This window comes from Takifugu flavidus, chromosome 16 (genome assembly GCF_003711565.1).
Source record: "Takifugu flavidus isolate HTHZ2018 chromosome 16, ASM371156v2, whole genome shotgun sequence".
NCBI lineage: Eukaryota > Metazoa > Chordata > Actinopteri > Tetraodontiformes > Tetraodontidae > Takifugu > Takifugu flavidus.
Window position 1 is genome coordinate 10,551,995 of NC_079535.1, and position 25,982 is coordinate 10,577,976.

Sequence of the window (25,982 nt, forward strand, 5' to 3'; positions counted from 1 at the left end):
CCAGTTATTTCAGCCTCACTGTTGGACTTTAACCTCTTTTTCTACCATTCCATCAAAGCTAATTCGCTTTCAAATTCAGACATTTTAGGCAGTTTTTGCTGCTATTAGCATTTTGAAACAAAGGTGCAGCACTTGGCTGTCAGAGATCGAGCCTCCGAGAGAGCGTCGCTCGACTCTTTGGGCTGCTTTTTCCTTTCTTTCTTTCTTTTTTTTTTAACAAATGTTAAGAGAAACGCTGCAGAGGGAGAAGAACATGACAGTGATCAATCCGTAAACACATCATCTGACAGCATACGCAGCAAAGTCAAAACAACTTTATTGCATTCATCGATACAAACACATTATTCCTGTGGAGGAAAGAAATGAAATTAGACAGCAGGAGATGAAAGGGAAGGAGTGGGGCTGGCGTGTGTGTGTGTATGTGTGTGTGTGTGTGTGTGTGTGTGGTGTGTGTGTGTGTGTTGGAGGGGGTGTGCATTTACCTTGAGCCTCCACGGAGGACAGCAGGGCTGCGACCAAGGCAGCCGTGGCCAGACACAGCCCTAACTTCATGTTTGGCCCCTGAAGGCTCCGCAGCACACCAACCGGTCTGAGAGCAGAGAGACGGGGAGTGAGGAGGCGAGTGTGCGTTCAACACGCCGGGCGTTCCCCCGCGTGGAGAGAACAGTTGCAACCCAGCATGAATGCTGGAGCCCCGTGCACTTGTTTTATGTGGAAATATTAATAACTGTTGGATCATGAGATCTTTCCATCGAAACAAGCTCCATCTGGACTCTCTTGCGCAACAGCTGCCACACCTTGATGCCTCCTGCTGATGGCTGCACCCTGAGGTGGCCATTTAATGCTGCCTCATCATAATTAGAGAGTTTAAAAATAAAAATAAAAGATTCCACCACATTCCTTAATTATTTTTGCGACGCTGTCTGCTCAGATTATTTCCTTTTATAGCCCCGGGACCGAAATAACAAGGTAAAATGACTTTAAAGGCTAATTCACGCCGGAATTTAAGCAAATGATTGCTGACGTGATGCACCGCGGAGAACCTTAGGGAGCGCATGCGTGACCTCTGCGGCGGTCGCGTCCGTGCTGTTGGATGACACGCAACGCATGTTGGGAGCGCGTTTCAGTCAGAGTCTGATCTCGACTGGAGGCAGAGCCGCACCGGGGCCGCACGCACACGCCCGCGGATCGCAGGCCGCGCGCACCGCCTGCTGCCCAGCCGGGAACACTGCAGCGGGCGCGCTGAGTGGGTGTCATTCAAATCCCTGATGGGTCTCACGGATGGATTCCTTACATGCTCTTTGGACCCGATTTCTGAATTTTACTGTGAAGCCTTTTAAGGCGGACTTGGAGGAATCTCAGTAAATTTAGTTCACCAATGAAACTTGACAAAAAAACTTTTAAATATGAGCCCAAACATTTGCTCATAGAAAAATTGGTTTAAAGTGTTGGGGTTTAAGAATGAACAATAATGTTGAATATCTAAAAAGGCATAAATCAAGAGCAAGAGGGAGTTAAAGTGAAGTTTTTCTCCTTACATTCAAGCGTCCAGAAGCGCAGCCAGCGAGCGTCAGCCTCGGAGCGTCTCTTCTCCTCTGCAGTCAAGTGTGAGGAGCAGCCGGACCCTCCTCTCTCCTCTCTCCTCTCTCCGATGCCCGGGCAGGAAAAGTTGCTTTCCAAATGGGAAGAATCTTTCCACCATCAGCTACTTAATAAGGGGGGCAGGTCCCGGATCTCAGTTTACCAGTTACGACAGCCCTGCCTGTCAGTCGCCCCCCCCAGACTGCGCCACTCTTTGGGAATTTTCAAATTGCATTCTTTCCCTCTGGTGACTTAATGGGTTTCCTGCATCAGCGTGACTACATCGCAGAGATAGTTGCCAAGACAACGCTGAAAGGACGTTGGACCGGATTTATTATTTAACTCGACTTCTCCAACCTCTGTACCATGTACAGGTGACACAAAAGAGCAATCATCCATTTAACTTGGAGTTTTATATATTTTTATATAGTTTCCATTCTTATTTCCTTTTTTTGTATTATATATTTATTATTATTACGGATTGTTCTTCTTCTATCCTTGCAGTCCTGAATGTCTTTTCCTCTGTGTGTTTTCACGTTGAGGGACAAAGAAAGAAAATCTGAATCTGAAGGATTCTTATTTTAATTGGAATGTTTTGGAATGAAAGACTTCAGTCTAAGAGATGGGGTCGGGGTGGCGGGGAGGGTCAGGACCAAGCACTTGAATCGCCGGAGTACTTTTTTGAACCCAGTGAGGACTAATACTGACAGACCATAATCTTCCATTGAAGAGTTTGACTCAACAGTCTCGTCCAGGCTCTCGCAGGTGTTTGACGCCCCCTAGTGTCTAAATCAAGCACTTACATCTGAGCCAAATCTCGAAGATTACAGCATTTATATTAATTTGTTACACAAAATAAGACCAACGTAAAAAATCTCAGCAGTTCATGTCTCCGTGAATGTGAGTGGTCAGGAGTTATGACGGGGGGGGGGGCATTTTACTTTCATCGGAATGTAGCCCGCAATCTTACATCACAGACAGCTGATTTAGTAAAATGTCGCCACCTGCTGGCTGAATAGTGCAGTCTTCTTTACAGGTCAAAATATTGTAAATTATGGGCCTATATGTCTTTATATATCATATGATGCATCCACGGCCAGTAATGAGCAATTGTGATATCGAGGCAGTTTTCCAATAACTAACTGTTGCATCATAAAAGACACACCTGAACTCCAACAAGCCAACTTCTGAGTCAAGAGCAGAGTTGTTTAATTGGACAGTATGTACAGAGGTCATAGAAAACAAGTTCCCAGTTCAAACAGTTCCATCCTACTGAGGTGACAGTTGCAGGAAACGCAGACAAATAAGGGGAACTCACAAACCAGACACTTTTAAAGTGCATAAAATTTGGTCGACATTAAGTTAACACGAGGGTCATATTAACGATAGCGGGTAGTAGCTGTTTAGGAGGCTCCCAGGTGCACTTAGTTTCGTTTTTAAAAAGGGGACCAACAGACAATTTTGCACTATTCAGTGCACGAAAGTTCCAACAATGCTGATTAGGCCTTCCAGAGGATCAAATACTCATTAAATATTGGTGTTTACCTTAATAAATAGCACAAAATGCATGATTACCTCTGACCAAAGCGATCTCAGTGATGCAGAATGGTACATTCATCAGCAGGACGTGATACAATATAGAATACGGAAACATTTGCACAAAAAAAATACACCTTTCAACAATAAAGCCATTCACAGAGTATTACTGGAATAAAACAGACACTCTGTTAATGTGTGGGTGACCAGTTGAAACAGGAAATGATTTGCTCAGCAGCTCACATGAAGCTAAATGTGCTGTAGCGTCCTTCATCCACGGCTGACGGCAGATCTGTTAATGATGCACGTCCAACGCTGCTCACTTCAATATGCACAAACACGTAACAGATAACTAGACACCAGTATTATCAGGCTAGAAATCAAAAGGCAGTCCAGACAGACCTTTTAGCTTTAACCAAGCATGCACAGGCAAGCGAACGTGACCTGGGGATCGGGTTAGTTTGGAATATCTGCGCTGCTGTTGCGGGTGTCGTATTTGTGGTGGATGATGAGCAGAACGACACCCAGGAAGAAACAGATGGAGCCCACCGTGATGTAGGCGATGCCCAGGAAAGGGTTCTTCCCCCCCATCCAGGAAATGGTGCTCAGGATCATCCTCTTGCGTCCATCAAAGCTGAGCACGGGGTAATCTGATTACATGCGGTTAAAAAAAACAAACAGCTGCAGCCTCTGGACAGTCAAAAACAAACAATTCTATTAATACACAGGCTAATGAGCATGCTTAGTACTATATATTTCAAATTTGAATGTCTGCTGTTTGCTCGCAGGAGAGTGAAACATTCTTCCAACTGAATAAAAGTGACTGATTTAAAGGTGCTTATTTAAATACATATATTATAGAGGATGAGGTGAGCATAACCTATGTTTACATCAATTCAAGGAAGTCATGTAGGTATTGAGGCAGGTCCTCCTCTGGGTTTTTACGGGAAGAAAACCTGATATTTTTGAGTTTCTGTCGTTTGTTTCGCCTATGCAGTAAACGTGTGCAGTTCGTTTCCTAACCACCAGAGGTCGCCAAATATATATATATATATATATATGATTTAACACAAGACTTTCAAGATAAGCGTTAAGCTGAGATAAAAGCCTGGTCTCTAGAGCAGACTTCCCAGTACCGTGAGTTTAATGTGAAAGGATACTGTAGGTGATGTTCAGCTCATAGTTGCCACTGGGCAGGGTGGGCTCCACGTTGGACTTCTTCGTGATAATGCGATAGAGCTTGCGAAACGTGGGCAAGGCAGCCGTGCGCATCCACACAATGAAGTCCTCGTTGATGAAACCGTTGTTCTCGGGATCTGACGGGTCCAGTTCGTAAACCGCTTTCCTCCAGTTCACCGGTTTGTTCGTGCCTGAGAAAGCCAAGCCTGTTAGCGCGACGCGGGCGTTCACGAGACAAAAGGTTACAGGACACAAAGGTTTTAAACGGCACCTTGGAACACGACAGTGAGATTGGCATTCCCTCCGGGGTTCCTGAACTTAACGTGCTTGTCCGTCCACCAAGCAATGCCCTTCTTCACCACAGGAATTAAGACTTTGGTGCCATTATCGATGTAATACAGCTCCAGAGTGTCTGAAACAAACGCTTAGTTTAGACCAAATGCGGCAATCGACCCAACGTCAATATTGGCTGCACTTACCATTAAAAAGGCTGTTAGCTATGGCCCCACATGGAGCAATGGGCTGTCCCTCACTAGTGCGGTATGGGTCACATTCTTTACTTGGGTTCTATAAAAACAATCATCGTTAACCTAACGCAGTCCCAGTAACTGAAGAGGTTCCACGAGCGTACCTTCAACGCAGACAGGTCCCCATTCAGCTGGCTGTCATCTCTGGACTTCACATAACGCCTGTGGTTCTGGTAGAAGTTGGATAAGCCGTAGTACATGAAGACATTGTTCTGCAGGGAAGGAGAGAGCCAATTATGGTCAGTAACGCCATTAGACGGGGGCGGCGCAAGACCGAGGAACCATCCACAGAATTTGATTTAAGAAGCACAGAGCAAAGGATTCTGGGTATTAAATACAGGTTTCTCATATTTGAAAATATCCACTTTTAAAATGACTCAATTAAACAAAGCAAGGAAAAGTCAAGGCTTTTCTACGATCAATACAGGCCCATCTAGGGGTTGCTGCGGTGGATACTTTCTGGGCAGAATGATCAATGTTGGTGTCCAAACAAAGCCTGAGTGCTTTTTACCCTGTGATGGAAATAGACCTTAATGGCTATTTACTGATTGGAGGGGCCACCTCCGCGGGAGCAGGTGCTCACCTCAAACGGTTGATCCAAACTGAAGTTGATGACGCAGTGGCAGGGCGTTGTGCTGTTCCACGTGAAGTTCCTGGCGCAGCTGTAGCACGGGCTGGAGATGTCCACGCCGGTGTAATCGATCTGGAACCGTGGAGCCAAGGATTTAGAAGATCAAAATGATGGCTCATTTTATGACTCCGATAACCCGATAGACCACATTGCTGAGTTATTGAACAGTTTAACCTACAGTGTTCCACCTCATTATATTCCAGTATAATTAATCATTTCCATGAAACAAACACATCAAAAACGCTGTAAGCTCTCACCTCCACTGTCACCCTCATCTAGGGTACGTAGAAATACTTAGTGCTTATTTTGACGTAACACATCAGGAAGTCGGGGTAGAAAATGCGTAAATCCATTTATAACGCGTCTTAAGTTACGTAACTAGCGTTGGGGCCCCATATGTTGAAATGTACAGCGTAGAATCAGCAAAACGCCGCCTGTTTTTGCTGTATTCGGTGTTAGCTGTGGCATTAGCAAGCAAAATGACAGCTGCGACTTTACCTCGAACTCTTTAATGTTGTTTGAGGAGACATACAGGCCGATACCGATGGGGATGAAGATGAGTCCGATTACGAAGAAAGCGGGCAGGACGGTGCCAGCCGTTAAAATGGGCTGCCAGGCTGGAAGTCTCTGCTGTTTGAACGCCGTGTTGTCCGGCTTTTTACTTTTAACAGCCCCGGTTCCTCCGTGGTTCGCAGCACCCGAGTGGTGACCGTCCTCTTCCTTAGCGTTGTAGCTTGACGCCATCATGGCTGCGATCCGCGTAGAGCAAAAATAATCAAGCGCAGGCGACAACGGACAGCTCCCAGGCGATCCAACACCGCGAAACAAAAGACGAAACGTGACAATGAAGTGTAAAAAAAACTAAACAGACTTCCACCTTGTTTCAATGCAACGATCGGCTCATTGCAACGTTGACCTGATCTTTCTTGTTAATCCTGTCCAAGAAGAAGAAGCAGGAAGCGCTTCAGCCAATCAGACGACGGAACCCTCTACGTCATTAACGAAGCAACGCCCCCTTTTCCTCTGCCTATTATTTCTATTTATTCCACCTATTGATGATATATTTTTTTAAATACCCATATTAAAAGTGATAAACAGAAGCTTGCTGTAATTATAACATAGGCCATTATTATAATCACGGTCGATTGTGTTAGATTTCATATAAAAACAGTATAGAAAGAGAAATGAAAATTATTTTAACAACTTGGAAAATTTACGGTTTTTGCTGCTTGTTTCAAACACAAATCGGAAAAATAGATTAAATATATAGTATGTATTGAATAGATATAGTATATACATTTAGTAACTGGAAAATGGAGCAATCTTAATGAAATGGATAGAGCGGTTTTGCCAGAAGTGCACAGGTGAACAGGATTCTCCGTCTCTGCTGGGAAAAGCTTGTTTTTCCTCAGTAACTGAGCCTGCCACACAGCACTTTGAGGGAAAATTTATTTGAAAGACTTATGTAAAAACATTTACAGACATAATTTACATGAAAACAAGAAAAGTGGCATACAGTATAGCGTCCTAATAAAAGGTAACCCACAAACCTATAAATGAGGCAAACACCCAAAGCAATTATTCAGTTATTAGCTGCGCATTCAGATACAACATCTAACAGAACAGTTATAAAATACAGAAAGAATATCTGTCATTTGCACATAAAAAGGCTTTGTTGGTATTTTTATTTCACTCAGCCCTTCCCTCCAGTTTGTAAAACGTTACTAGCAGTGGTCTTTTTCACTTCTATCCTCATAGATTGACTCTCAGCTCGTGACTCAAGCTTCATTCCACTGGATATTCCCAAAGATCCCAGCACAGCTTTTCCAGTCTTGAGGCTCTTGGACATTGGAATGCGGGTCATCCCTGTGCGAGGTGCCTGGGCATCATGCCCAACCTGGTAAACAGAGAGGGAGAACCAGGAAAATGGGACATAAATGCATGAAAGCAAGGAGCAGATTGTGATTTTACTTATCGGATTTGCTACAGGAACTTGATGAAAATTGAAATCATGACTTTTTTTGGTCAGCAGTTAGACATAGTCCAGGTCTGGTTTTAGTGTGCTGCTTCGGTTCCACCAGAGGACACTGGGCCTTGTTTAGTTGTTTGTGAATAAACTCCGTAAATCCTGAATATGAAATATAAATTGCAGCATGCTTGTAGCGGGGTGGCAGGATGCCATATCATTAGCTTTGGTGTGTGGGGCCCACCCATAGGGCCATTTCTGTCACGCTATCTATCCCGTTCACAATGAGCAGATTATTGTCAGGTTCAGTGAAACACCAACACAGCCTTGCTTCATCTGACGTGTTTGTCAGTGAGGGAGGAAGCTGTTAGTCAACACATTGGTTGTCAAAAATGAGTGGATAACTTTTATCCACTATTACATCATAGCTGAAAAGCCAAAGGATTATCGAATGCTTTCGGAAATGCATTCACTTATAGATTAATGCCTTTAAAATCAGTACTCTAAATATAACACGATATCTTTTGGTCAAGCCAGAAGCAACAGGTTTGAACAATATTGCTTTTAAAAATACTAATTACGGCTTTTTTGTCCCCCGACATGGGAAAACGTTATCACACAAAGCAACGAAAGCGATGGAAAACTTACGCTGCTTTGTGAGGATTTAGCTGTGGTGGACGCTACAGGAGAAATAGTGATACTGCTGGTGACTTTGCTCTGTGTGCTCCTGGTGGCGGTGGTGCCCAGTTGGCGGGGGGAGCGTAGGACCGTCCCAGTTGATAGGGTCATTTCTTTGCCCTCCATCACAGCGGCCACGGGCCTGACGACCATCTTTGGGGTCACGCTGTTGCCGAGATGTATATGGATCTTGTTGTCGTCGGCGGAGGCGATGATGCTGGCGTTGTTGGGGCCCTTTCTTATAGGCATGGGGACCATCTGCTTCTCGGGGGTAACCTTGAAAATGGCCCGGCCCATGGTCATCTCCTGGGGTTCTGGAGAGGCAGATGTGTTGGGGACTATAGAAGTGCTCACTGTCATGAGTGGAACAGGGGACAGAGGCCGTCCTGAGGAAGAGTGGGGAGTCCCGCTGCTTTCTGGGGATTTAGCTCTGGATATTGTTGTAATGGTGACGGGAGACTTTGCTCTTTCGGGGCCCAGGGGTCCGGTGGTGGACTTTCTTTTCTGGGTTGAAGCAGAGTAGGTGGGTATGATTGTGATCCTGGACTTTGGTTGGGAGGTGTTTGGACTCATGGGGGCTGAGCTAGAGTAAAACTCCTCGGCTGTGCGACTGCTGATCTCAAGAGTGGCCACGTTGTTCTGGTGATCTGGGGTTACTCGGATGTGAACCGGCTGCCCTTGCATTTGGGACATGGTCACTTCCGATCGTAAATGGCTACCGTTAATATGCAGAGGCTTTTCCAAGTTGGCTTCTGGAGTTGAGTCTTTTTTCCTCATCCAGGGAATCCAGGATTTCTTCATTCCGAGGTCGCCGCTCGATGAAGGGGAACGCTCAACACCGCTCTTCTCTGTTGGCTTCTTCAGGGACTTTTGTCTGAGGTTGTTCATAATATGATTCTCTTCTTGAACGGACTTGCGGATGAACACAGCAGGGGTCTCCTCTTCTGTGGGTCCAATGGATGATGACTCTGTCTGTACCCCCGTGGATGTCACGGCAACGTCCATCATCCTCCTCCCATTCAGGCTGGGCCTGAGCGCCCGACTATGACGCTTTGCCATCTCCAGATCTTTAGTTAGCTGGAAAACTTCAGAGCTCATGCTTTTGGCTTTCTCCTCTTCTTCCAAAAACCTTTGCTGTAGGATAGAATAGTCCACTTGGAGCTGGGAAAGTTGGTCCTCTTTGTGCATCAGTTCATGGATCTTCTCCTTGAGCGCTACAACGTCAGCCTGGAGCTGCCTGGTTCTTGCCTCCTCTCGCTTGCACTGCTGCCGGAGATCTTCTTCCTGGCTTTCCTCCTCTCCTTTCTCAATTGCTTTGTTTCTTGCAATCAGACTCTTCATTTCTTCCACCTGTTGGGAAAGAATTTTGGCCTTGTCTTGTTCCGTCATGAACCGTTTCTCCAGCATGTCGTACTGATCCTCCGTTTTCATCAAATCCCCCTCGACGACTTCGAGCTGCTTGAGGCGATTTTTCAGGCGCTCTATTTCACACGTCAGCTCTTTGACTTTGTTGTCCTCTCTTTTGCTGTTGTCGGACGTTCTTACGGGGTCACATTTAACGTTATTCTTCATGGATAGTTTATCGGTTTGCTCGAACCCGTCTAACCTCTTTTTCATTTGGCTGACCTTTGAATTAAGATCTTTATTTTTATCCATTTCGTATGCTAGCTTAGCGCTCAGCTCACCCTTTTCTAGCGTGAGCGCCTCTACTTTGGTTTCCATCTCTGACTTCAATTTGAGAAGCTTTTTGCTTTCTTCTATTAATTTCTCAGTCACCTCCATAACTTTGCCCTGCTCAGATTTGACGAGCTTACTCAAATCCTCGTTTTTCTTCTCATCCGACTTCAATCTGTCGACCAGAGTTTTGCGCTCTTCCATCAAGGCAACCGTCAGTGACTTCAGCTTGCTCATGTCATCCTTGAGACTCATTTCAGACTTTTCCATCTTGAGTTCGGAAGACTCGAGCTCCTTCAATCGAATCCTCAGTGCCGTGACTTCATCAGAAAGCTCTTGGGTAAGACCCGTTTCTCTCTCAAGGGTGCTGTGTAGCTGAGCACACTCGGACTTGCTAACAGTGAAGGTTCCTTCAAGCTTCTCTAATTCTATCATTCTTTCCTGAAGTTTCTCCACCTCCAGCCTGAGATGTTTACTCTTTGCGTCCTCTTCCTGTAGTCTCTTTCGTAGCTCTTTGCACTGCTTTTCAGTCTTGGTAATCTCCTCATCTTTCCCCTCCATCTCCAGAACTCGTTTGCGCAGGTTCTCCAGCTCAGCAATGACATTGGTGTTCCCACACTCCCCCGTGCTGATTTTCTCCCTCAGTTCCTGCAGTTCCTCCTCAGATTTCTTTAAGACTTTGTTGTTTTCCTCTAGCTCCTCCATTTTATGTGAAAGCCCCAAAAGTTTAGCATTAAGCTGACGGTTGTGGATCTCTACCGTGGCCAGCTTAGCGTTCATGTCCTCTTGCTGTTGGGTAAGTTTGGCAGATTTCTCCTTCAGCTCAGCCTCCAGACTCAGGACCTTTTGTCCGTCCTCCCGTGCACGCTCCCTGGCTTCACTCAGCACCTGGTCCCGCTGCTGGAGCTGATGGCCGAGTTCCTGGACCCGCTGGCTGTCTTGGTCAATTTGTTCAAGATGCTGCTGGCGCTCAGTGACCAACATCAGGGCAAAAGACTTCAGCTTCACCAGCTCCTCACGCAGCTTTTCCAGACGTTTGGAATGCTCCTTCTCCTTTTTTAATTGGTAGGCCTTCTCATTTTCGAGCAACCTCTTCAGTCTAAAATGTAGAAAAACAGGATAATTAATGTCACTGTTTTATTTCGGAGAATAACATCAGCAATGAAACATAAAGAATCTGTGTTCCATTTAATTACAGGTGATGTTACAGCGACAGCAAGTCAAAATCTGAGGTTACACGAGTGATTTGATTTCACATGCTCCTCCCATTTTGACATTTTTTGACATCAACACCATTTTTTGGTTGGGATTTACACATCTGAGACTGAGAACATGAAATCACTCTGTGAAAGTTTCACCAGGACTTTTTTTGATGTTTGTTTCCAGGCCTCTTTCTATGCAGCTCATGTCCACTCCCATTTCAAACCCCATCTAAATACATGCAAAACAGTTCGTGTGAGAAGCTCCAGCATCCTTTTTTTCCCTGTTCGGCCACTTCCTGAACATGTTTGCATTGCAAAATTAAACAAAGTGATATAGAATCCAGTGCCCTCTGGAGGACTGAGCATTTAGAACTTAAACAATAATTAAAAGATTCCAGAAATTTTGTAATACCTTTAAACTCACCCAACTGTGGAAATATTGTGAAATTCCAATATTTAACGGCAATCCTTGCCAAAGTTTTTAGAGGCTGCTTTTCCACTGAATGCTCCCCATCACACCCCCAGACCTCAGTATCACCCCCTCCATATGAGCGTATGTGAATGTGTGTCTCTGTCGCTCGCCACACAAATTTGAGGAGGTGGAACTTTCGCTGCAGGAGGAGTGGTTTGCAAAAACACCCCCCCCCCCCCCCCGATTTTCATGAAAGCTTCCATAAAAGTGTGTAAAACCCAAAGTACAATCCCAGAACTGTAATCCATCGTCAAGAGTTTGAAGATGAAAATTACATTTTCATTTAACTCAAACCACATCTCCATTCCCCAAATACACAGCATTCAGGCTCCGCGGACCGGAAAGCAGCTGTAGGAAAATGGAGAGTTGTAGTTCCACTCTGGGGAAAAGTGGACCAAAGTGCATGTGATGAGGAAAGCAGAGAGTGTAGAGATGAACTGGGTGATTCCCCACAGGTGAAGATGTTCTTCTACTTAGGAACCCATCGCAACACCTACAGAAAAATCCAATGAATCTAAAGCCATCTTCAGCTAGAGAGCGTAAGTGGGGATCCTCAGTTTGAACAGGGGCTATTTGCAGAGCTTTGCCTGCCAATAATCGACACGATGCGCATGAACGCATCATCTTGTTTTGATTATGCTCTGCGAAATCTAAAATAAGATAAATAAGCAGGTGCGATCAATAACGTGACCTGCAAACGTTTTTGTCCTCTACCCAAAAGGCGCTGCAGGCCCTCTGTGTCGGGGGGGCCCGAGGACCAAAAGAGACACCAACTGCCAAAAACCTGTCAACACGACGCAGTGTGCAGTAATGAGCCCTCTGGACTGAGCAGGAGCGTTCGACGTTAGGCAAGAGAGGCGGCGGCGGCGTAAGACTGATGCGGTGTTAAAAGAGGGGAATCAGATACAGGAGCAGGGCAGCAGGTTCACGTGCGCCGCTCGTTCCCCTCGGATGATTGGATAATGTTAAGAAAAACATCTCCCGCGGTTTTAGGTTTCAAAATTCTGTTCGCGTGACTCCCCAAGACGCTGGAGCTTTGTCTCGTTCATCACCACGCGTACAGCCACGCCACTTAAAAATGTTAAGTGCCTGGCTTCAGAAATGGACGCCCAGGAGGGCCTGGGCGAACGGCGGCTACGCCGTCTCCCGACCCCGAACTCTGCATTCCTGCAGACGTTTGGCTTTGCCGTCCTCACCCTCTCCAGATCACACGGAGGGAGCGGCGATGATGATGACGATGATGACGATGATGATGCGCTGCACAGGGCTGGTTATGCTGTCTGGAGATACACAACAGATGTTCTCGCCTCTGTTTCACACGTCGTTTGTGTAACGCAGAGAAATAACAAGACCGAAATTTCCCATTTTTCCAGCCAGATATTCTACGGAGCCACGCTGGTTGCCAAATGACCAGCAGGTCCGGTTTTAACCTTCCGAACGGGTCATACGTCGGCCCCCTGCGGTGAGGAGGGGGGTCAGCAGACGGATGGTTTTAGTGTACAAAAGCACTTCTGGAGGTCATGACAGAAAGTAGATTCCAATATTTTTTCCTCAAGATTGTGCTGGTTCTTTGCACGCGTGTGTGACTGAAAGGCTTGTGTTTGTGAGCGTGTGAACCCGTCGGGCCTCCGCTCTCATACATATTCAGGCCACATCTTCGCAGTCCTGATCGTGCTCGTTTGTTCCCCGTGAGGCCCCTTCATGAAGCCCTCCAGCCTCTAACGCAGGAGACCCTCTCCCTCTCCATCAGGCCCCCTCGACCCACATCCCCCCTTGACCAACAGGCCTGGTCACAACCTCATAGATGACTTCATTGTAGAGATGATGTCATGGGAGATTTGCTCCTCTCTTTATTCTTTCACATCCCACCCCTGACGCTCCTCTTTCCCAGAGCAGCGAGTCGGGCCCCTTCCCCGCTGAACCTTCAACCCGGGTCCCTCCGCTGTTCCTAAAGCTGGACTTGGCTGTTGAGAGCATCGCTCACGCACTCGTTATTGTCAGTTTCTCCCTAGATTCCATTCAGATTCACCTCTTCACTCTCTATCCGTCCATCATCGCAACCTTCATCATCCTCATCATTCAAACCTTGAAACCAAACCGGACCCTAACTCCAACTACTCTCTATATTAACCATATAAAGTTGTTTCCATGTGCCTGTATTGATGAAACCCTTCCCTGGTGACCCACTCCTGTCCTCCTCACCTCTCCCTCTCCTGCTCCAGGAGGTTGGTGAAGTCGTCACTCTTGTTCATGTAGTCGGCGTGCTTGCGTTTTTCCGTGTCCAGCTCCTGGATGGTACGACGGTGGCACTTCTCGGCCATCAGCAGCTGACCCAGCATCCTCCTGTACGTCTCCTTGTGCTTCTCCTGCAGACGCTCCAGCTGGGAAACCGCAAAGACGCGTTCAAAACGAATTCACGCCGAAATATGAAGGAACTGTTGCTACTGACCTCAGCGACAGGCTTCTGATTGACACCGGGGCCGTGTGGCTCACCAGCGGTGAAACGGTCCCTCTGCAGAGCCTGAAGAGCTGATCCAGGGACGGCGGAGCCATAACGTGACTCCAGGGCCTCAGGGGGAGCCGGTCTGGACTTCAGCATATAGATAACATCTTCTCTGGCCTTAAACAATAGAGATGATGGAAGTTTGGACTGACAAGCCATTACATTACATTACATTACATACAAGCTAAGAACACGTCCTTATCTTTGCATACGAGAAATTAGGCGTAAAGAGGACAATTTATCGCCAAAGTTGCTGCATTTGATGCGCGTAAAAAATGAAAACAGCAGCGTGAGAAGCTGGACGGCGTCACAGCATGACTGAAGTTGGTTTTGATGGTTGTGTCTGCAGCGAGTTGCACCAAAATACTGTATTTATAGATAAACCGGCCTGATAGACAGTTGACTGTGATGCTGATGCCAATCCACAAAATAAAGGATAAACAGGAACAGGCAGGCGGCCACAGGTCAGTCAGAATGACCTTATTAATCTCTTCGAACCTCTGCTTCCCGGGTTTTGAACTTCCTTTTCCCACCACAGGATGGAGCCGTTGTCCATTAAAAGAGAAAACGCTTGAACCATCAAAATGAGTTTGTTGGAGCTTTACAGATACGAACAGATGCCAGAGAGCCACACCCACCCACCTGAACTTCCCCTTCCATGATCCCCAGAAGTTTGAGCAGATCTTTCCTGGACAAATCCACGATGTCCTCTTTCCTCTCTCCACTCTCTGACGAATCAGTCAGCAGCTTCTCTTTGTCAGAGGTCACCACGACCATCATCCTGTCCTCGTCCTCCTGCTGCTGAACCTTTGAGATCAGCTTCTTCACAGGCAGGCCCATTTCCTCCTCCTGGCTGATGGCGTGGTCTCCCTGTGGGACCCCGAGCACGCCATTGGCCCGGGTCTCTATCCCATCGCTTTTGGACCTCATAGTCTACCTGGTAAAGAACAGAAAAACCCATCAGAAACACGATTATGGCCGATTTTATCACCCTGAATGAGAGAACAGAGAGTATTCTGCAAGAAATCTGTTGGAGTTTTGGGGCGATTCAGGGGATGATTTGCTGATTAGCATCTCTGATGACTTTTGTCCTTTTCAAAGCTCCCTTTAATCAGAAACGTCTCCCGTTCCTCTGTTTTTTTGAGCGATTAATTGGATCCTAATATCTCCCACTTTAAAGCTTCACATTTGCTGCCTCACTGACCCACTTTTAACAAATAACTTCAACACATGCAATTCCTATCCAGGAATGAATATGCCTATCCATTACCCACCCACACTCTGCATGTGTGTGTTTGTGTGTGTACGAGCATTCCTCACACACCCCTCTCTCTCTCTTGATCACATTCACGACCCCCGTGGGTGCTATAACCTCCCCTGTTGACATGAAAAGGTGGGTTTGGACATTTTATTCTGAAAATCAACCCGTCAGTAACGGACGCTAAGGGAAAATTCATGTCCAGACGTTTGTCAGGATGCACGTCAGGCTGAAGTGGACTTCAGCACACTTGCTTCCTCTCCTACTGCAAACTGAGAGATAAACTTTCGTAGGCTGTTTTGGACATTCGGAATATTTGACAGTGTTTATCGTCATTTTAACCCTCATTTGGAAGCTGCGGTGCGTAGGAGTTAGCGAGAGCTAGCATGAGAAGCACACTAAACTACTCAACCTCTTCCACTTTTAGAGTGCTGATTCCACGGCGGTTGCAGAGGAACAAAACAGATTTTTGACTCATCCAAATAAATATCAACAAGTACCGTATTTTCACGACTATAAGGCGCACGTAAAAGCCTAGAATTTTCTAAAAAATCTACGGTGCGCCTTTTAACCCGGAGCGCCTTTTGTATGGATTACGGTAATATTGGTTAATCGCGGCTACCGTAGTCAGTAGGCGTGGCCGAGGTAACAGCAGTAAATTCAGTCCCAAACCATTTCTGTCTGTAAAGACCCCAAAATGGCTCCTTGCAAGAGACGCGCTTTTGACGCAGAGTTCAAACTGAAGGCTATCAGTCACGCAGTTGAACACGGAAATAGAGCAGCGGCAAGAGAATTTAACGTGAACGAATCAATGGTGCGGAAGTGGAGGAAGCAACAAGACGACCTGCGCCAGGTAAAGAAGACTCAACGGAGCTTCCGAGGAAACAAAGCAAGAAGTGGATTAACAAAGGAACTGCAGCCGCTAGATATTGGTGTCAACGGGGCATTCAAAACTAGACTGCGAACTGCGTGGGAGCGGTAGATGACGAACGGCGAACACACGTTCACCAAGACGGGGAGACGGCGCCGAGCGTCATACGTCACTATCGGCCAGTGGATCGTAAATGCCTGGGCATCGACCGTGGTCCGAGCTTTCGGGAAGGCAGGGATTGTCACTGAAATGCCAGACAACACCAGCGACACCGACCCTGATGACGACTTTGACGAGACGGAGCCGGCCATGTTGGACGCCGTATTCGCACAACTGTTCAATTCGGACACCGAAGAAGAGGAATTCGAGGGATTCCTGGATGAGGAATGAACTGATAAAGTGAGCTTTACGTGTTTCTTTTGTGTGTTTACAACTTAACAAGGCTGGTCATACTGTGAATATGGACATTACCGTTTGAACAACGTTGTTATATTGGCTATGCTATGCACTACTTCGAGAGTTCGAGTTACCGTATATTGTGTTTGCACTAACGTTTGATTTACCGCAACGGTACTATGTGATAAAAATGTTGCACTAAATCGAAGATTTATTAAACTCCACTATCCACTTGTGATAAAAATGTTGCACTGCCTGTTATTAAACGAACTGTGTTACACGAAAACACTCGTCACTCGGGAAAAATAATAAAACAGCTGTTTATTCGTTTTGGGAGTGAATAGAGTTGTGAGAACGCCGGTTTGTATTCTATTAATAAAGTTTGACTGACTTATCTGGCTGTTTTATTGACATTCCTTTTAGCGCAGCTCGAGCTAGTGAATGCGTCATGAAACCACAGGTACTACGCAGTTTCTATGCTATGCGCCTTATAACACGGTGCGCCCTGTGTATGAAAATTTCTAAAATAGGCTGTTAATTGAAGGTGCGCCCTATAATACGGCGCGCCTTATGGTTGTGAAAATACGGTAATAGAGTTTATCTTCAGATCTGTTTGTCCTCCAACATGGCGGCGCAACGTTCTGACACTAATGGAGGGGGACCTGCAGCGACATCTATGGAAATATCTCAAACGCACGCTGACCTGACCCCTGAAACGCACTCTGGGATCCAGGAGATGAACTCCATCGGGGCAAAACGGCAACGGCCAATCAGGAATCATGAAATCCCATCAGATAAAAATGAGCCAATGGGATCGCGGAGGAGAGAGACTTGACATTCCACATGCGAGGTCCGAAAGATCGGATAAAGAGGGAAGTTTATCTTTTCCTAGCGACGTTAAGACTGCAGCGAATGCTAATGGCGCTTGAAACTATTCTCTTTGAATCACCTGCTTCCAGGAAAAAAGTCCAGAGCGCCCGAGAGGGGAGGGGCCACGATAACAACAGAAAAATCTCTTGGTTTAAACACGGACGGACGCCCTCACCAAGTCCTGAGAGTTCAGCGAGGTTCCAGCTGACGATTCTTTCATTCACTTCATATCATTTATACAGCGCAGGCCCAAAGGGACGCCCTGGGGCACCACCGAGGGCGCGGGTGACGAAACACACAAATTTGGATCTCTGTGCAAGTGACCCGTGCAGCTTTCCTGGATATGAAAGCCCGGCTGGACACGGGCTGGGTTTATTTTTAGTATCTGGGCAGATGCCATGATGGCCCCAGAGAAGCTAATATAGCGGATCACTCAGCACAGACGAGTGGAGCTGACAGCGACACGACACGTTAAACGGGTTCAAGAGCAACGGTGTGTATTGACGGACCGTCCCAGTTTGTTACGGGAAGAATGGAGACTGAAATCATTCCTGTGGCAAATAAGTCGGTTAAAAAAAACACCTCAGCGTCGCAGCAAACTGATGTTTTCATTTGGACGCATCTGTCCTTTAAAAGAGACGAGTTTTCAATGTTTGCGGTCCGTGAAGCCGACTGTTGACAGCCCTTTGATCCACCTCGACTGCTCGCCGGCCTTGACCCTCGCAAATACCTCAGAGGAACAAATGGGGATTCCGAGCCTGGATTCCAGTCTGACATGCAACATTCCCAGTTGTCTTAAGGGAAAATAACAATACGCCTCTCCTCGGAGGCACCGCAGTGCCCTTCTGTATCTATGGCAGCTAAACCATTGTCATTGTCTCTGATTGCACTTTCATCAACACACAATCATACCCAGGAAGCCCCCCTCCCCCACACACACACACAAAGATTGAGCCTAATTTTAATCTCTCCTGGGGTTTGAGCACCTCCAGCTGTCACATATATCTGTATTTATAGGCCATAAAGAAACACGTGCATTCACTCCAATAGGAAAAGGGACCTATTTAAAACATTGCCAGTGGTTTGCAAGTAAGTGAAACTCCATGCACACCCTCCACTGGCACGAGCAACAGCAGCAAAGACTAGCGAAGGTTATAGTGTAGCATAAGTATTGGCCTAATTTTATCATGTATTCAAGTTCTGAACAGCTATCTCTAGTATTTAAGAAAAAGATCTCAGTGAAAGGATGATATGGGTTTAATCTACACCCTCAAATTTGGTTTTATGTGGAGGTTCAGTGTTTGCATGGTTCTGTAAGCTAACTGCCACTTATTGCTAGCCAGCGTTATGGGGGTGCTGGAGCCTCAGGGTTGCTTTGTCAGGTCATCCCTCCATCACAGGTCCCTCTCACCATTCATTCACTCACACACTCGCCATTTGGAGTCAAACCGACGTGCGTGGTTTGGGACTATGGGAGGAAACTGGAGCAGCTGGAGAAAATGCAAAAAGGCAACGTTACAGTTAAAGAACAGAATGTGGAAACCTTGTGGCCACACATTGTGCTAACCACCGCGCCGCCTTTTAATATTCAATAACTCCAAATGAATCCAGGGTTTTTCCTCATTTAAGTGGCAAAAAAATGAAACCGTCTGACACCCACTTTCTCCTAAGTGAAGTGTGTTTTATGTTATTCCTAGATTCAAATCTGCGGTTTTTCGGATTTGCTCTGGCCAAACCGAGATGTGTTGCTGAGGATGTGACGCATCCAGGTTCATCCGAGCCGAGGGCGCGAACGGCTGCACATAAAAACAATGCTCGAGGAAAACGAAGTGATTTATTCAGTGAGTTTGACATATTCACACCATAATCCCAAGGTGACTAAATAAGGAGTGGGAAAAACTCATTGCATGCGAGCGTTTGGCAGCACGTCCGGCCAGAAAACACTGAGAAATTGCTCTCTGCTTGAGGAGCCCTTCCGTCTTGAAAAGGAAAACATGCTCCCCTGCCAAGATTTTGGGAATTTCAATCAAATCCGCGGCCGTACTTGAGTTGCGGAGCTACAGCAAATCCACCTGATATTGAAATTTTTGGGGGGGGTTTTCTCAGTGGAAGGATTTTTAATGCACGTTCCGCTCCAGCCGGTGACCTCTGAGGTCACGCTTGACGTAACCGTCACCTTCGAGAGCTCCGGGTCAGAAAAGGACAGTCTGTCCAGATGGACACGGACACATAATCGCATTTTTCCAGAGCATAAATCCAAACGTGAAACGTTAACAGCTCCCCTTCCTGTAATCACATTAATAGTGACAGTAACCTTAATAGCTGGCCCGCCGCCGTTGGCGGTGGCAGGTTTCACGCTGTAGTGCTCTCCTGATGCCAAATTAACCTGATCCCCTCGGCGGTGATGAGTTAGGGCTTCACGAACGAGCGTCCTGACGTGAACGCCGGGATTCTTCGCACGTATGTTTCGCATTATTGGCTTGAACCTCCTGGCTCGGCTTCGCGAATCCGCTCTAACGCGTCCCTGTAATCAGTGACTCATGAAACATAGCGAAGTTATGATCGCTGGTGGAGGTTCCGTACGCGTCCGCTCCGAATCTCGCATGAACCCGCGGGAGGCCCGCGGTCCAGGCGGGGAAATAACAGCAAATCCTTACAAGTGGAAACACGCGTAATGAATATTGATGTGCGGAGAAGACTTTGGTTCGCATCCTTCACAATCCCCCGACCGACACGCTCCGTGCAGTTTGTGCGCCGCTCACCTCCATCTGTTAGATTAAGTCAAACACGCTCGTCGGCTCGAGTCGAGCGCAGCAGCGTGAACCCTGACGCCGAGCCCGTCTACGTGACTGGAACTAATCAGCGAATGGTAACGATCAGATCCGATCAGATTCTTTTGAGACCAAAGTTTCTTGCTATTTCCATCTTGTAGCTACGCTAGCTAGCGTGTGAGTCCTGCAAAAGAGGCTACATGATGCTGCCCTCCTTCGATCTTTGGTTGTCTTTGCTCACACTGTGACGAGGATTTTCTTTCTTTTGTTTTCAGATCAATGCTTGTAGATGCATGGAGGCATCAGAAAAATGAGGCGAAATCTAGAATATTTACATTTCTTACAAGCTAAATCATATCGCATCGTGCAGTTCACCTGAATAACTGGATAACTCCAGAATTCACATTTGACCGGAGTTTTATGGTCATCAGCCCTTGGAGCATGTGGCGCTCTTTGACCATCGTGGCGTGGCTGTGGGATCGTCTTCACACCGTGGGGATGAAGGTGGAGATCGAGTTCTGGTCGTCCTATGAATAGAACCAGCAGAAGGTATGCAGCATCTAGATACGGGCCGGTGTCGCGGGGTCAGCCATATGTCTCCCATCTAGATGCCAACACGATCAGAATTCGACTGATGTCACTTTTTCTGCTGGGGGGGCGGAGCCGGGGCGGGTCACATGCAAGGCGGACATATGTCGCGGTGACTGCGCAGCTCCTTTATTTTGATTGTTCCGCCATCTGTAATTATGTGTTCAGACGCACAGAACTGCCGCAGAGGCCTCCGAAAGCATGTGCAGTTCATAAATCAGAAGACGCGACGTCGCTGCATCTGTAATTGCAGCTTTGCGGAGTCTGGGGAAGTCAGTCACATGACCCTGTAACTCGATGCAACTGGCGGGGGCGCGGCTGGAGACTATACATTAAAATCTTTACTTGCAGACTGCCGCTTCTGTCTTTTTTATTGGCTGCTGGAGAGCCTTTCAGACGTAAAATAAAAGAGGTCATCATCAGTTGAGAGAGGAATATCCACCCCGGTGGAACGCCATCGGGAATATTTCATAGCGATGTCAAACATAATGGCACTGGAGCGGATCCAGACCCGTAAACTGCCAAACCAGCAGCACCTACAGATGAAGTGCAACAGCGAGCTGAAACCCTCAATGGTCCCCCAATAAGCACAAGCAGGCACAGCACTGGTCCAAACGGCTCAAACGGCTACTACCCAGTTATTTCTGTCACTTATTATTAGCTCAGGGCTATCAGTTAGCAGCTGCTTTTAGCCTCACATGGGCGATTGGGCCGGGCCCGGGTGTGAGGGTGAGACGGACCTGCAAGGATGAGGCGGGGATGATAGCAAAAGTGAAGGCAGAGTCATTTTTAGATGCTAAACATGCGTCTGCTGGACGTCTCTGTCACATATTTCACAGAAACTTTAAACAACTTCTATTCAAACACGCGTGTGTGTGTGTGTGTGTGTGTGTGTGTGTGTGTGTGTGTGTGTGTGTGTGTGTGTGTGTGTGTTTGGACCTTCGATGGTAAATGTCTCACACTCTGCTACATTTGGAACAATGAAGAAACCTTCGGTAAACCCGAAGGTTTTGGGGGTTGTGTTGTATTGGTGTTGTGGTGTCTGCGGTACAATGTTAGCTTAGCAAAAACAACAATGAGTGCTGCTGTTGCAAGCGGCACAGAAATATACAATATAAAGTCCCGGCTGAGTCTCGCCGCCTGAAATTACAGCACTGCCGAGCAGAATCCAGTCGTGGTTGCTTTTGGGTAAATAGGGTTGTTGTTTTTGCCTGGGTGTCGGTGACATCACCGGACTGATGAGGCCATTGTGTGGCTTTCATCACCGTGACAGGTTCACTGAAACAGTCACGGTGATGTCATTTCATCCAGCCCGATGCGCTCCTATGTCCTAGACATAGCTCGCCAATGGCCTCGCCTCGTATTCTTAGACGTCAAGAACCGGGCAGGAACCGAGCAACTGTGCCATCCTGCGGCCTTTTTAGCCGGGCTCGAGAAGATTTCGAGTTGCTATGGATTTAAGGAGCTTATTTTTAAACCGAGGGAACGTGAGCTATAAGCACGGCCGCTCTGCGAAATATCCCGATGTGTCTAAACCGCATTTCTGGAATTTCAGGCAGGGGCCCTTATCCGACCGGAGCGGCGCATGTGTCGCTGACAGCTGTTGTTGAGGCCCAGCAGACGTGCGGCGTAGAGGCGACACCAACCGCTGGCAGCCCTCGCTCCGTTATGCGGTGGCGTTCTCACCCCACAGATGTGCGTATCCTCCGAGGGAATGGCCTTTTAGACGGCGCCCGCCGCAACTCCGATGATGCGCAGACGAACCGAACGGTCGCAGGGGATTGTCAACCGCTGGGCCACCTGGGAAGTACGGTGCATTGTTTGCTTGTGACATAATCCCAAGCCTCCCAGAATCCCCGGCTCAGCGGAGGAGCTCCGGCGACAGAAACGGTGGAAATCGATGCCGCTTCGGCGAACGCCCCGGCCGCCTCGGATCCAGCTCAAACGGCGGCCGGGCTATTGATTTGCTGTCGAGACGTTTGTGGGCCGCAACACCGACAATCAGCTCCGTCACTCCCCAGAGGCCCGATCCAGTCTGGGGAACGTTCCGGACCAGCTTTGATAAGGCTGCAGCGAGGACAGGAATGCGATGAGTCACGTCGCCGTTCTCTTTGTCTCCCGTCAGAGGTGATCTCAGTGTACACACAGAGGACCCATCAGCTGGGGGGCAGCACCCCCCCCCCCCCATTCCCGACAAACGGGTGGAGGCTCGCAGGACGCATGTGTCTCCACTGAAGAGGGAGATGACTTCATGGGAATGAGACGGATTCCATCTTGGCACCGTTACATTTCATAAATAATCAGGATGAGAGATCATCCTTCACATGCTCCACGTTCTACATTCTGTGTGTGTGTGTGTGTGTGTGTGTGTGTGTGTGTGTGTGTGTACTGTAAATACAGTGTGTGTAACTGTGCAATGACACATAGAATCTGGTTCCATTTGCTATGGAATGGGATATAGTTGGGCCGGTACACTACAGAACAGAAGTGACTCATATCTGAGGCTTTGGGAATCGGGGGGATTGACAACAATTTAGATATTTTAGCCCAGACTTTAATCCCGAGGGGTTGACATTTCCCACTGATGACAGCAACGTTGGCGGGACGCATTTGACATTTAAGTCGCTGCAATTAAGAGCACGCTTAACGTTTAAAGAGGGGAGAACGTGGTCCTGCGGACCCCCACACACCCTGCACAAGAGAAGGGTCTATTCATTCCCTGATATAAGATGTAATTCATGTTTGATTCATGACTCCGTCCTCCTGCCAGAGCCCAGCAGCACCAAGACTAGCCTCTTGTCTCTGATGAATACCGCATGCACGAATCTACAAGATTTGAATGGGTAATAAAAAAGTGAGCTGAATTAAGTAGCCCCCCGCACATCATGTGACCTGACAGTAAAGGAGGTGGTGCTGGTGTGTGTGTGTGTGTGTATTGTCCTCCCAGACAATAGCCTCTTACTGCGTTTCATGAGCTGATGACAGCTAGGCAGCAGCGTGGGCGCCGTGTGCCGTACCTGACGCTCGCCTTTCATGACGCGCGGCGGCACTAAGAGGTCGCTAAAGGCCACAGGAGCAATCAGGCGGGAAGGGCTTCCCTCCTTACCTGCTGCGGCGGCGTCCCCGGGCTCAGGCAGTGAGGTAATCCCAGAGAGGCGGAGGCCGGGCATCCACGGGCGTCCTCCCGCCGGCACGTTCAAGTCTACACAGCTGTGCCAGGATCCATCTCCAGCCCTCTTCTCTCTCTCTCTCTCTTCTTCCACTTCCTCGGGTCAGTGAGGGAATGATAGAGAGCAACAACAGAGAGCTGGAACTTCCCTCCCTCCCTCCCTCCCTCTCTCTCTCTCTTCCCTCCCTCTTTCGCTCACTCAGCCGATAGCGGGCTGAAGCATACCTCTCTTTTTTCCCACCTCCCTCCAAGAAGTCAGTTGGAGAGTGTGTGAGAGTTAAAGGCAACAGGGTATGAGGGGGGGAAGGGGGGGTGGAGGCAGTCGGCCATTATTCTGTTCCTTCTTAGCAGGCTGAAAGGGGCCGCTGCCCACTGAGGAGAAAGGCAGAGGTGTGGTGCGATGTCCTTTGTCACGAGGCCAGATTCACCCCCCACCCCATTGTTCCGCTCTACTCTCTTTCTGACTGGAGTCAAAGAGGCTAAAAGTGTGGTTCTATATTTAACTCCGTCCGCTCTGGGCTGCATTAGCAGCTGAGGCTAGCTGAGCGGTGGCTAGTTAGCGCCTCGCCGTGACCCTGGGGGACAGCTGAACCTTGCCATTCACCCAAGCCGGGAAAGTCCGGAGACGGCAGCCACCCGAGCCCCAACAGAAGTCTTAAAAAAAAAAAAAAAAGGCACCAACTGCTGACACAGGAGTGATGAGCGGGGCCAACTTCTCCAAGGTTTGGCAGCGAAACTGCTCTTTTTGGCTCCGCTGGTTGAAAACAAGCCCGTCGAGCTAAATCTGAGGTGCAATAATTAAAGTCAATTGGCATAATAAACACTGTTGCTGTGAAGTTCAGCATGTGCGCAGAGACCGTGGAACGGAAACGCGCCGAAACTCCAGCAACCATTTTTTCAAGCCTCTAGGCAACGTTTTGCTTTCTCAAGCAGGACATAAACCTGTGCTGAAAGCAAACGTTTCACCTGGAAACATCCCTCAACGTGTCATCAATAAAACCGCCAGCAGCGATCTGCAACATTCATCACGTACGTTCATTTTCCTTCAAAATGGCGGATTGAGGAGTTCAACTCGTCGGCCCAACGGCAAAAGCACAAAGTTCCGCTGATAAATGCTGTTCTGGAGCAGATTCAGTGGTAAAATGCATAATTTGACTGTTCCTAATAATAAATCAAAGGTTGCTGTTAGTTTTTTTTGTTTTTTCTTTTACATTTTTCATAGCATTTCGTGCAGCTTCTCACATCTCTTTTCTCTCTCACAACTTTCTTTTTCATTTTTTTTTCCTTTCTCTGGCAAAAAGGTCCATTTCAGAATAAGGAGGGAGGCCACGCTCTGAAGAACCTTTAGTTTTGTCCCTGAAAGCCTCCCCCAGGTTTGTGCCTCGGTATAATCGCTCAAGCTTTTGACCTCATGCTTCATTCTTTACTCTCTGTCCTGTGTAATGTCAGGCATCAGACACTGGCGGGAGTCTTTTCAGATCACATGTGAGCAGTTGGTGGACTCCAGTCAAGGCGCATGAACATCTCAACCATGATGGATGACCCCCCCCAGGTCTGAAACCTCTGACTGTGCTGCAAGTCCTCATAATACCAGGAGTACAGACACTTTCTCTCCAACACTGACGGCGGCTTCGCGTAGCCGAGCATTTATACGCAGGTTCCAGTCTTTGGACTGACTGGTTACTCGATAACTTCGTTCGGTTTATTATTATATAACCCCCCCCTTCCCCCGGGTGGTGTGACTGAAGGAGGCGGACGACTGTTTTATTGGAATCCAAAGTGAAAGTCTGTCACCAGCAGGGAGAGATACCGACACACGTTTATCTGCGGTGGAGGTGACTCACAAGGCTGCAGCGGCGATAAATTCGCAGCAGAATCGTGTCAGACGTGCACGCGCCCCCGTGGTCAGCGCCGCGACCCGGCGGTTCACACGGACTTGCTCCTGGATTAGGAGGGTGTGGGGGCTGATGTCATCTTTTGCTCAGTGGAATAAAAACCCAGCAGACAAGTAGACAAAAGAAAAATGCACAGATGTCTTGTAAAGACAGATCTCTCTCTCTCCGGCTGGAACCGCCTCGCCTTTCCTGGGTCACCGGGGTCAGGACGGGCC

At 47.7% G+C, this 25,982-nt stretch overlaps 3 protein-coding genes across 6 annotated transcripts in view; all 3 read right to left on the reverse strand.

Moving 5' to 3' along the window:
• Window positions 1-1,699, reverse strand: part of col12a1a (collagen, type XII, alpha 1a) — a 55,532-nt gene extending 53,833 nt beyond the window's left edge. For all 4 annotated transcript variants that reach the window (XM_057058770.1, XM_057058768.1, XM_057058767.1 and 1 more), the window contains exons 1-2: window positions 1,539-1,699; window positions 483-589 (exon numbers count right to left, since the gene is read on the reverse strand). In XM_057058770.1, coding sequence (XP_056914750.1) covers window positions 483-552 — 70 coding nt within the window. In that variant the 5' untranslated portion in view covers window positions 553-589; window positions 1,539-1,699. The remainder of the gene's footprint in view (window positions 1-482; window positions 590-1,538) is intronic.
• A 1,067-nt stretch (window positions 1,700-2,766) lies between these two features.
• Window positions 2,767-6,413, reverse strand: LOC130539978 (cell cycle control protein 50A-like). The gene is made up of 7 exons (XM_057058771.1): window positions 5,953-6,413; window positions 5,407-5,526; window positions 4,928-5,035; window positions 4,776-4,863; window positions 4,568-4,708; window positions 4,278-4,487; window positions 2,767-3,767 (listed from the first exon to the last, which is right to left on the reverse strand). Exons 1-7 carry the CDS (start codon window positions 6,199-6,201, stop codon window positions 3,574-3,576), a joined length of 1,110 nt encoding a protein of 369 aa, XP_056914751.1. The 5' UTR covers window positions 6,202-6,413; the 3' UTR covers window positions 2,767-3,573.
• A 476-nt stretch (window positions 6,414-6,889) lies between these two features.
• Window positions 6,890-23,998, reverse strand: LOC130540300 (filamin-A-interacting protein 1-like). Its single transcript, XM_057059349.1, has 6 exons — window positions 23,810-23,998; window positions 14,592-14,886; window positions 13,896-14,066; window positions 13,649-13,827; window positions 8,069-10,871; window positions 6,890-7,351 (listed from the first exon to the last, which is right to left on the reverse strand). Exons 2-6 carry the CDS (start codon window positions 14,877-14,879, stop codon window positions 7,148-7,150), a joined length of 3,645 nt encoding a protein of 1,214 aa, XP_056915329.1. The 5' UTR covers window positions 14,880-14,886; window positions 23,810-23,998; the 3' UTR covers window positions 6,890-7,147.
• Window positions 23,999-25,982: the final 1,984 nt, after the last annotated feature.

Coding starts and splice junctions, on each gene's coding strand:
- LOC130539978 (XM_057058771.1), bottom strand. CDS start 6,201: ATGATGGCGTCAAGCTACAACGCTAAGGAAGAGGACGGTCACCACTCG. Junction 5,036..5,406: donor GTTTGGATCAACCGTTTGAG/GTGAGCACCTGC, acceptor CCTTCCCTGCAG/AACAATGTCTTCATGTACTA. Junction 4,488..4,567: donor TCTCACTGTCGTGTTCCAAG/GTGCCGTTTAAA, acceptor TGGCTTTCTCAG/GCACGAACAAACCGGTGAAC.
- LOC130540300 (XM_057059349.1), bottom strand. CDS start 14,879: ATGAGGTCCAAAAGCGATGGGATAGAGACCCGGGCCAATGGCGTGCTC. Junction 14,067..14,591: donor TCATGGAAGGGGAAGTTCAG/GTGGGTGGGTGT, acceptor CTATTGTTTAAG/GCCAGAGAAGATGTTATCTA. Junction 10,872..13,648: donor CTGGAGCAGGAGAGGGAGAG/GTGAGGAGGACA, acceptor TCTACATTTTAG/ACTGAAGAGGTTGCTCGAAA.